At 40.4% G+C, this 11,761-nt stretch overlaps 1 protein-coding gene across 3 annotated transcripts in view; it reads right to left on the reverse strand.

Moving 5' to 3' along the window:
* Nucleotides 1-11,761, reverse strand: part of PRIM2 (DNA primase subunit 2) — a 308,888-nt gene that overhangs the window by 98,164 nt on the left and 198,963 nt on the right. For all 3 annotated transcript variants that reach the window (XM_043907010.1, XM_043907009.1, XM_043907011.1), the window contains exons 9-10: nucleotides 10,492-10,564; nucleotides 8,097-8,282 (exon numbers count right to left, since the gene is read on the reverse strand). In XM_043907010.1, coding sequence (XP_043762945.1) covers nucleotides 8,097-8,282; nucleotides 10,492-10,564 — 259 coding nt within the window. The remainder of the gene's footprint in view (nucleotides 1-8,096; nucleotides 8,283-10,491; nucleotides 10,565-11,761) is intronic.

Consider the following 11,761-nt stretch of genomic DNA (forward strand, 5'->3'; position numbering starts at 1 on the left):
CAGGCAGTCAGCCGAACCCTGGCTGCTGGGGGCAGGGAGCCAGAACAGAACAGTTCCTGTTCTCAGGAGTGTGGTGGGAGGGGGTGATCACACTGCATAATGACCATGCTATATAGATGCAGGTTCATAAACGATCTTCCCGTTACCCCAGGCCTCGAGTCCTTACTCGCTTCCAGTGCCTCCTGCATCTCAAGGAGCCCCAGTGCTTCCGCCCATCCCACGTGAGGACAACCTCTGTCCACACCAGCATCTCCTACAGTAAACGGTTTTATTTCTTGTCTTCCTGATTTCTCAGACTTCTAGACATTACTACTGTTGCCTCCATTTCATCATCTATCATTAAGGCCAGGAAATCTGTCTCCTGTTCTGCAATTTTCTTAGAAGTGACTTCCAACATATACTACCCATGCTGGGTAGCAGGAACAACTTACTTCAGAAAGCCTTCTCCTTCTTAGTGCCTGGACCCCAGACTATTCTCGCTCTTTCTCTCCAATATTTCTAGTAATTCAGGTCTCACTTCAGGCTCCTCCGTCACTACTGCAACGGGGTTATCCCTCAAAGCTGAACCCCTGCTCTCTGCACTGCTCTATACTCTCCATCTGCCCTTTCACTTACCTGCATGAGGCTTTTCCCTCCACTCTCCCTGAATGGCTCTCAAATCCACATCCCTGCATTTCTCCTCGCAGAATAGCACATATCACTCTCTAAGGGCCCCATAAGAACCACAGAGGAAGGAAGGAACAGATAAGCCAGCCAATCAAGCAAGAAGAATTTCTACCTGGACATGGATTTAAATTTACACCAAAAACTCAACTCATGACCCATTTCTCTCTACTCTGATACCAGACCTATCAGGTCCATGCACCTCTGCTCCTGGAGTTCCCACCTTCCTGTTACCTGTGGACTGTCCAACTCCCACTCTCCTGCAGCCTCTTCCCTGAACCCTCCATTTAAACCTGTCCCAATACTACCACGAGAAGACCTGACTCTCCCAGTCTAAAGGCTGCATACGACTTCCAGATTCTCTTCTGAAAAAACAATTCTCCCTGTTTAACACTCGCTAGTGGCTTTCTCTTGACTAAAAATGAAGTTCATTTAAAGCAACTCTATTGTCACACAAATCTCTTCCTCTTCCTGTCTCATCTCCTACTTTCCTAAATTCTACACCACAAATAAACAATAGTATTTTGTAAACACTTTTAAGTAGGAAAACCATCTTTTAAGCGAAATCTTACATAGAATTTCAACACATAAAAATAGATGAAGGTACTGTTTTGTTACGCTTGTTAAAGTGGGGGCAGAAATCAGACATCTCAATCTCCTCTGTAAACTTCAGCCCTCTTTCCTCTGGAACCCAGGAGTTTCCAAGAACACAGCCTGAAATGCATTCCCTTAGTCTAAATCCCTTAAACACTTTCCTAAAACAAATCATCTCTGCTGGAATTCAGTCTTTCCCCTTAACCCTCCTATTTTAGGTGACATGAAATCTTAACAAGCCATCAGATTCTATTCTACTTGTGAAAACTTCACTGATTACTCTGTGTCACACTAACCCCACCTTCCTACGAAGTCCTAAATGAGAAGAGCTAGCATTTACCACATGCCAGAATCTGGACTAATCCTTTACCAAATCCTCAACACATCAATCAAGTGTAAACAGGGACAAAGCTATATATCCACGGATGTATACACAGTACTGTCCATATTCTGTAGATGAGGACACATACCAGGTAATCTGCCCAAGTGTGTATACAGTGGAGTCAAATGTCAACTCAGTCTGACTCCAAGTCAGTACTTCATATTAGTTTTCTCCAACCTTTTTCATATGAGCACATGTAAAACACTATTTTGTAAAATAAGTGGAAGGAGCTACTCACAGTTGAAGGCAACTAACCCTGAGCACCCCAGGCCCAGCCTGACTCCCTCAAGGGCCCAGGGGGCACCATCGAGTGTGCTGGAAGGGCTCCAGCTGAGGAACTCCGCTGTGTGTGTTCATTTAGTGTTGACCAGCACCTGACATGCAGCCAGACCTCAAATATATACACGTGGGCTACTAACAAAGGACAGCACTACACTCAAATGGCAACAGAAACAGACAAGAGAACAAACAGCTGGAGATTTTCCCGCCTCTATTTGATAAACTATGATCACTTAGCTTCCTATGAGGCCACATCTAAAAGACGGTTCCCAGTCTGCAGTGTGCATTACTTCCATGTGGGGTCTTGGAAACCATCAGCTATGGACCCGCCTCCAGAGTCTGATTCTGCGAGTCATCATTTCTGACCAATTCCCAGACACTGCTAAAACTGATGCTGCTGACTGGGGTCATGGGAGAACCACTGGTGTTAAAAAGAAAAACCCAGTAGCAAATATGCTTCATGTATGCACAACCCACCAGCCAAATACTTAATCCTTGGGGGTCAATTTTTAATGACACAGGTCTGCAATAAGTCATGATGTGAGCTGGATCTGGCACAAAAGGTAAGCATTTTTACAGTGCTAAACATTGCCTGACCCAATTATGACAACATGGAGTAGACCTCAGGTACAGCCTCACCAGGGAGAACTCAGCCACATAACACATTCGTGATCTACAGTGTACTTAACGTCCAACAGAGTCAGGTCAAAGCAATTCAGACAACAGCTCTACAAGCAATCTGATTAAGCGGACACATTGCTTTGAATTTATGAGAAGAATTATCTAGTTCAATTTAATCCTTAACAAAGCCAGTGGCTGAAGGGATTTAATATCCAAATTCCAAGTGAAAGAATATTTAGTGCCAAGTTTCTTCATGCTTTCAATATAGATTTGATTAATTTTATCTCTAGCGCACAGGGTAAGGTTTTTTCCTCAGGTAGACTGCCATGTAAATTATAATTACAACAAGAAAAACTTGCATAAAACTGTACTATGATTCATAAATATATTGTATTTGCATAAAGCATAAGTGCACTTATTTCAGGAATCTCAGAAATTACTTAAGGAATAAGACATTCAAAGCTTTGAATACCTCTTATAGAATCATTCGTAAATCCAAAGAATCTTATTTGAAACCTAAGTGCAGTTTTCACACGTCCCTGATCCCTACTGACGAGAGTAACCGAAGAAGTTTTATTGTTAAAATTTTAATATATCATAAACATTCACACTCAATATAATTAATCTAATATAAAAATCCTACATAATGAAACTAATCCTTTGGGAGTAAGTTATACCCTAAAGCAATTAGTCTGCTACAAGATCATTCATAACAACAGAATGTTCTCTGGAAGTGGTTGATGTTTTAATACTAGAATTCCTTACCCTCTAGTATAATATGGATCCAAATAAAAATGATATTTGAATATACCGACAAGTCAAATCCATACAGAAGTCTGAAAGCAGACATTCAAAAATCACAACAACCCCCAAACCAGCTGACAAAACTAAAACATGGTGAATGAGTAGCAGCAACAAATAATGGAAGAATTATAAAATAATGGTAGAAAAACGACAAACAATGGAAGAGCAGGCAATGCCTGGCCTGTGCCTGTGTACTGCTGTCCTGTCCTCTCTTTCGACTGAGCACCACCATCACCTCCTTCAAACCTGGATTTGAGACTGACCTCACCAAATCTTCTCTAGCACAACCCTCTCTAGTAACCTCCTGTCTCCATGCAACCTCAGCAACAAGCTCCTTCTCACCACCGTGTTGTGTAACGTGTTCTGGTTACTTCTCTCAGGTCACTCTACTACCAAATAGATTGAAACCTTATAAAGCAAAAGTCTTTTAAAAAATCAGTGTTGGCCGATACAATCTAAAATCCATATTTAAAGAAGTGAAATTCATTTCAACCAAGAAGGAATGTAAGTGGAAACCTTGTTCATACTATTTTCTGTGTATACTTTTATAACATCTCAAATTGATTATACGATGTTAGTGAATGTTCAAAGCTATGAAATTGTGCATCTCTGAATTATACTATCAAGACCCTACACAGCTGGTCCCAGTTGGTAGTCATTTATCCAGCAAGACCGGGTCCTACTGGCTACTAATCCTTCTATTCTTAGTAACCATGTTGGGGGGTGGGGGGGGGGGGGGGGGGGGGGGGAAGCGTGCATTTGCAGAATCACCTCTGCCACAAGTATACATTCACAGTTCAGTTCCTACTACCTACAAGCTGACCGCTTCCTGCTCCCCCAAAAGCAACAGTAAGGTATCCATAATTTCTGCTCAGACGCACAAAGCAACGTATGTCAAATAAGTTACAACGAAGGCATGAACAGAAGAAAAAGCAATCAGAAGTATGGTCACCTGGAAAACCACAGAAAGGAGCAGTCCAGGTGAGACTGACTGAATCCCTCAGAAGCATCCCGCACTGTCAGGAAACAAGCTAGCCAACAGAAGCAATGTTCCAAGTCATTTCTGGGTTCAATGTCAGGCCCTTTCATTAGAGCACTACAGAAAATGTCCAATATATCCTCCATAACCATGCTCTATAAACAGTATTTTAAGGAATCAATTTTCTATACCTCTAAAAAGTATTTTTAATTATATGTACCATTTAACAAGTAAATACAGTTGAAGAGAGTATTTTTGTAAAGAGATGCTAAATTAGTTTCATTGCAAAAATATGTAAGATATAAATGAGAAAAACATGAACTTTTATTTACAACAGACTGTAACAACAGAACACTAGAGAGACAGTAAATCATACGTGTATCTTAAAATATTTTCGTCAAAATAATATATTTGCTGTAATCAGTAATAAGCTAATGAAAATACAGACTGCTACATATTATCTAGAAAGATAAAAATTATTGATTTTTCTTTTCCAATAATTTTTGAGGAAGCTTCTATATTTTAAAATAAAAATCTCATTTGAAAAATTTTTTCAAACACATAGGTTTAAAAGTAAATACTGATGGCCCTGATACGAGACCATCCCAGATACACACATAAGCTGGGGGGGAGGAAGGGGACGCAAGACAGACGCACAAGCCAAAGGCCTGGTGCCCAGATCTGCCTCTACCTTCTTTCAGCTCCTCTTTCCGCCACTTAGTTACAGCACAAACCAGGCTAAAGAGCTACCTCAACTTCACTCCCTTCACTGAAAACCCCACCTCGTAAATCCTTACTTACTGTGATGGTTAATTTTTTGAGCATCATGGGCCCCAGACCTCTGGCCATATTACTCTGGATATGTCTGTGAGGGTGTTTCCAAAGGGGATTAAGATCTGAACTGGTGGACTGAGCAGAGCAGATGCCTCCCCAGTGTGGGGCCCTCATGCAATCCTGCCCAAGCCTGGACAGAACAAAAAGGCCAACTCTCCCGTAACTAAGAGGTTATCCCCTCCTGCTCCCCCAGTGGCTCAGATGGTAATAAATCTGCCTGCAATGCAGGAGACCCAACTTTCATCCCTGGGTCAGTAAGATCTCCAGGAGAAGCAAATGGCAACCCATTCTGGTAATCCTGCCTGAGAATTCCACATACAGGGAAGCCTGATGGGCTACAGTCCATGGGGTCACAAAGAGTTGTACACAACTGAATGACTAACAAACTGTGTGGATCACAACAAACTGGGGAAAGTTCTGAAAGCGATGGGAATACCAGACCACCTGACCTGCCTCTTGAGAAACCTATATGCAGGTCAGAAAGCAACAGTTAGAACTGGACATGGAACGACAGACTGGTTCCAAATAGGAAAAGGAGTACATCACGGCTGTATATTGTCACCCTGCTTATTTAACTTATATGCAGAGTACATCATGAGAAATGCTGGGCTGGAGGAAGCACAAACTGGAATCAAGATTGCCAGAAGAAATATCAACAACCTCAGATATGCAGATGACACCACCCTTATGGCAGAAAGTGAAGAACTAAAGAGCCCCTTGATGAAAGTGAAAGAGGAGAGTGAAAACGTTGGCTTAAAACTCAACATTCAGAAAACTAAGATCATCTGGTCCCATCACTTCACGGCAAACAGATGGGGAAAAAATGGAAACAGTGACAGACTTTGTTTTCTTGGGCTCCAAAATCACTGCAGATGGTGATTACAGCCATGAAATTAAAAGACGCTTGCTCCTTGGAAGAAAAGCTATGACCAACCTAGACAGCATATTAAAAAGCAGAGACATCACTTTGCCAACAAAGGTCCGTCTAGTTAAAGCTATGGTTTTTCCAGTAGTCATGTATGGATGTGAGAGTTGGACTCTAAAGAAAGCCGAGCACCAGAGAACTATGCTTTTGAACTGTGGTGTTGGAAGAAGACTCTTGAGAGTCCCTTGGACTGCAAGAAGATCCAACCAGTCAATCCTAAAGGAAATCAACCCTGAATATTCATTGGAAGGACTGATGTTGAAGCTGAAACTCCAATACTTTGGCCGCCTGATGCGAAGAACTGACTCATTGGGAAAGACCCTGATGCTGGGAAAGACTGAAGGCGGGAGGAGAAGGGAACGACAGAGGATGAGATGGTTGGATGGCATCACCGACTCAATGGACATGAGTTTGAGTAAGCTCCAGGAGTTGGTGATGGACAAGGAAGCTGGGCATGCTGCAGTCCATGGGGTCACAAAGAGTCAGACACAACTGAGCAACTGAACTGAGTGACTAACACACACACACCTCCTGTCTGAGGGCCGTGAGTCACTCATGGATTTTCTTCCTGCCTTCAGACTCAACTGAAACACCAACTCTTTCTTCTTGGTTCTCCAGCCTGCTACCTGCAGACTTTGCGGACTCTGCCTCCATAATCACATGGGCTGTTAAATACCTGTCTTTTTGTGTATACACACACACACATACACACACACATGCATGCACACAATTGGTTCTGTTTCTCTGGAGAACCCTAACACACCTATCTACTTAATACATCAACTTCCTAATAAAAAGATCAAAAAACATTTTCAATAAGATACAGTGATGTCAATGACAGAGCAAAGTTCTCACAATGGCTAATTTACAGACTTTCCAGTCATTTAATAGCATGATAGAATTCAACAAAACTTCAAAACTGTCTATAGTCTTTCACCAAGTAAACTGATTCCCTGATTAATTCATATAGAGGATACAATCAGAACTATAATCAGAGATTTATGTGCACAGGATATTGTTTGCAATAACATTTATGACACAGTCAAATGGATACAACCAAGTGTTCGATAACAGACAAGTGATTAAGCAAATTATATCACTTTCAAAGGAGGTGATTTCATGCAACTAATACAAATGATATTTTCAAAAATGATTCAACCACCTAAGAAAATGATCATAATATAGTATCAATTTTTAAAATGCGAAAAAACAAAGATATCTCAAGTTTACAGTGATAAACATCTATCTAAAAATTCCCTGTGAAAGATTTAGAAAATGAACTTATGGTTGCCAGGGGGAAAGGATAGTTAAGGAGTTTGGAAAGGTCATGTACACACTGTTATTTTCAAAATGGATAACCAACAAAGATCTATTGTATAGCACACAAAAGTCTACTCAGCGTTATCTGCCAGCCTGGATGGGAGGGGAGTTGGGGAAAAATGAGTACATGTATATGTATGATAAAGTCCCATTGCTATTCATCTGAAACTACCACAACATTGTTAATCGGCTATACCCAAATACAAAACAAATTTTAAAGTTTGAGGGGAAAAATAAATTCCCTGTGAAAGATTCTGCATAACACAATAAAATGCATTCTGAACTGTTTTCATTTTATTTTCTCTCAGCATTTCCTAGTTCTGAAAACAATATTGCATGTGCATGTATGTATATATGCCTATATGTATTACATACACACATGCCTTCCTACAGAAATACAACTCAGAACACAGTTTCAGGTACAGCAGTACTGGCAGTCTGCCTACCAAGGGGAAGTACAGCATCCTCACCCAAGCACTGCTTTACATCTTACACTGGCTGTTTCAATCCTTCCCTTTGAACTGAATCAACCTTTCCCAACCTTCTGTCTAGTAAATATTAGATTAATTCATGAGTTTCCTTTTACCTAGGTGAAATTATAGAATTTCAACTACATTTCAGGGGCATGTTGAAAAATTTTTTAGTCTTCAGACCAAATTAAAATTTCAGTTACTGCTCAGATTTTCTAAAATTACCTTGTCTGGATCCATCTTCCCTCTGATAAATTCTTGCTTCCAGAACTGCAATGCCTGTTCCAAGGTTAGGCCAATGCCTTTAAGGAAGAGGCCATACTGCATGCGGCCCCCATGACGGAGATGGTGATTTTCCCGCAGGGCTTTATGTAACTGACGCATGCAGGGTGGGAAGGATTTGGTAGAAAGCTACAGAAAAAAAAAAATTTTGTTATTTATCAATCCCCACAATATCGTTACAACAAAATCAACTGAATTTGCAAACTGCAAATTCAGTTTAACGGGAATAAAAACAAAAACCATAAAGAAGTTATTATTGTCTCAGTGACTACAGATGAATTGTTTTTTTATTAATATTTTTATACTGATTACATGTCAAAATGATAATATTTTAGATATATTAGGTGAAGTAAATTATTAACATTTATTTCACCTTCTTTTTCTTTTTTAATTAAACTTTCTCCTTTGAGATAACTATAGATTCCCATGCAGTTGTAAAAAATAATACAAAGAGATGTCATGTATCTAATTTCCCTAAAGGTAATTAATATCTTGTAAACCTGTAGTGTATTGTCACCACCAAGATACTGACACTAACACAATCCACTAGTCTCAGATTTTCTGTGACACTCACGTGCTCATTTCTGTGTACTTAACTCTATGTAACTTTTTCCTGTGTAGGTTCAAGAATTCCCCACCACTAGGTTCCCTCCTGTCTCCCTTTTTATAACCCTCCATCTTCTGCAGCCTGCCCCCCACCATTCCCGAACCCTTGGCAACCACTAAGCTGTTCTCCACTCTGTAACTTTTGTCATTTCAAGAGCGTTACATAAATAGAATCATATAAAGTTTTGAGAGTGGCTTTTTACTCAGCATAATTCCTACAAAATTCATCTAAATTATTGCAGCTATCAATAGCTCATTCCTTTTTTATTGCTGAGTAATATCTCCTCAGTGTGTAGATGTAACAGCATTTGTCTAACCATTCACTCATTGAAGGACATTTGGGTCATATCCAGTTTAGGGTTATTTCAAATAAATGAATGCATGGGTTTTCATGTATATCTAACATTTCATTTTCCTGGGATAAATGTTCAAAAGTACAACTGGTGAATCACAGATGAAATTTTAAAATAACCCAAAAGTAAACACAAAAATAAGAGAAATAGCTCTCAAAAGGCAAATTCAAATAAATGTGTTAAATTAACAATTAAAGAAAACCTTTTTCATTTATGGTCTCAGCTGCATCTCCCTCACCTTCTCAAGTATTCTCCTCCTGAGACTTAACTCCCACCTCTCATGGGCTCCTTGGCAGGTGAGCAGGGATGGGTCTCACTTTGCTCCCCTTCCTGACCAGGCAGCTTCTTTGTCTCTCATTGTAACAACTTCTACTTGATTATAATTTCTCGAATAGGAAGATGATCTCTTCATTTTGGTCTCCAAAAGCTCAGAATCTCCCCCTACTCACCGTTATAACTCTTATTTCCAAGCATTAAAACCTCAGTGTACTTTTAATTTATTGCAAATAATTTGGTAATTGTCTAAACAAAGATTATTTATGGTTGACTTAGTTTCCCTTTTCTGGGTAATGCAGAAATCCTACAGTGCGTTAAAGTGAAATTCTATACAGTAAAAGTACAGTTGAGTATACATGCCTTGATTCTCCTATAGAGCCACAAAGTGAAGCTGAAATGAGCTGCCCACTCTGGAGGCAACACGAGACCTATACTTAGTGTCATGGAATAATCTGCATCCTCCTCAAATTTATATGCTAAGTCCTAACCCCACAATCTCAGAATGTGGCTGTATCTAGAGCTGGGACCTGTAAGAAGGTAATCAAGGTTAAATGAGATCATGGGGGTGGGGCCCTGGTCCAAGGTGATTAGCAGAGGAAGAGACAGAGGGAGGAGGCAGCCACCCAGAAGCCAAGGAGAGAGGCCCTCAGAAGAAACTGAACTTGCTGATAGGTTGATCATGAACTCTCGCCTCCACAACTGTGAGAAAATAAGATCCTGTTGTTCAAGGTACCCAGCCTGTGGTTTGCTGTTACAGCAGCCTGAGGAAACAGAGATACTTAGTACTCTCCACTTCTCCTTTTCTAAATTATATGGTGTTTAAATGTAAACACATAAATATTATTTAGGTGTCATTACTTAAAATAAACCTCCTTTGGGAAAACTGATTAAATTGTTTTTATCAGACTACAAATAATTTTCTGATTGTTTGGTTTTCCTATAATGACAAAAAGTCATATGCACAGCACATGGGATTTATTTCAAAAATGGTTGGCAAGCAATGAAATAACATTCTCTTCCACCACCCCACCCTAAAAATAATCTTTGGTTGAAGAAAATCTGTTTTATCTGTTGACAAAGGTTTAACAGGATGAGATGCTTACCGAATCAATCTGATCTAAAGAAATCTTGCCAACATTGCCCTGTGTACTGTAGTCTTGACCGGTATAGGAATGACTAAAAAAAAAAAAAAGAACAAAATATTAAAATAGGATTTATAAAATATTTTGATCACCTCAAAGGAGATTTTCAACATTCTGACAAAAAGTCACAAGAAAACATTTTACACAGAAACCTTAGAAGAAACATAGCCAAGTGTTTCAAAGGTATTTAATAGAACATGTTTAAGTAACTTTCCCCATAAAAAATTCAGAAATATAGTGCTCATCGGTACCTCCCGATTCCTCATCTAGAGTACTGTTTCCTTAAGAGCAATACGCAAGTTGTTAAAGTTCACACTCCTCTACTACTGACCCCTTGTAACAGCACAGCCCAGTGGTGGTGGTGGATTAGTCACTACGTCGTGTCCAACTCTTGCGACCCTGTGGACTGCAGCCCACCAAGCTCCTCTGTCCACAGGATTTTCCAAGCCAGAATGCTGGAGTGGGTTACCATTTCCTTCTCCAACAGCAGAGCGCAAAGCCAGGGATAAGCAGAGCTTATGTCTGAAACCATTGCTCAGCAGGCCCTAGAGTGAGTCACCAAGACCCTTCTCACCCCAGATCCCCGTGTGTCAAATGGAGAGGGCAGTGCCTGCCTGCATTGTTGACAGGAGGTTGGAGTTGAAATATTTTTCATTAAAGGACCTAACATATCGTAATCACTATTCATTAAAATAAGCAACATGTGAATAGCACTTACATGTGTGGAGTCCTCATCCATATCCTCTAATTATATCCTCACAACAGCCCCAAGCAAGTGAGTTTACTGTATATTTGAGAAGAGGGTAACTTCTGAGATCAGAGAGCAAGTCAGCAGTGCAGCAGGAATTCAAACTTTTGACTCCCAACTTCCTGTCTCTTCACTACACCACACTACTCTCTTCCCTGTGATACACTGTCGTCTTGTATATTTAGAAATGAGGAAATGCAACATGGTTCATTCTACCTAAAGTCTCCACCTGTACACTTCATCATCTCCTTGATACAACTCCACACCCACAGCTCCATCAACAGGGACTCTGATGCAGACATCCAGGAACCACATGGTTACACAGAAAACCACAGTCAAACAGGGGTTCATGCAGACCCCACAACTAAAGGAAGTTCTGGACTAAAGTACTGTGACAATCACAAGGGATTCCAGATGCTCTGCTCTCTACTGCTCGGCACTAGAGCTTCTTGCTGCTGGTTAACGTATGCCCTCAAGATGCTC

This window comes from Cervus elaphus, chromosome 7 (assembly GCF_910594005.1).
Source record: "Cervus elaphus chromosome 7, mCerEla1.1, whole genome shotgun sequence".
In the NCBI taxonomy this organism is placed as follows: Eukaryota; Metazoa; Chordata; class Mammalia; order Artiodactyla; family Cervidae; genus Cervus; species Cervus elaphus.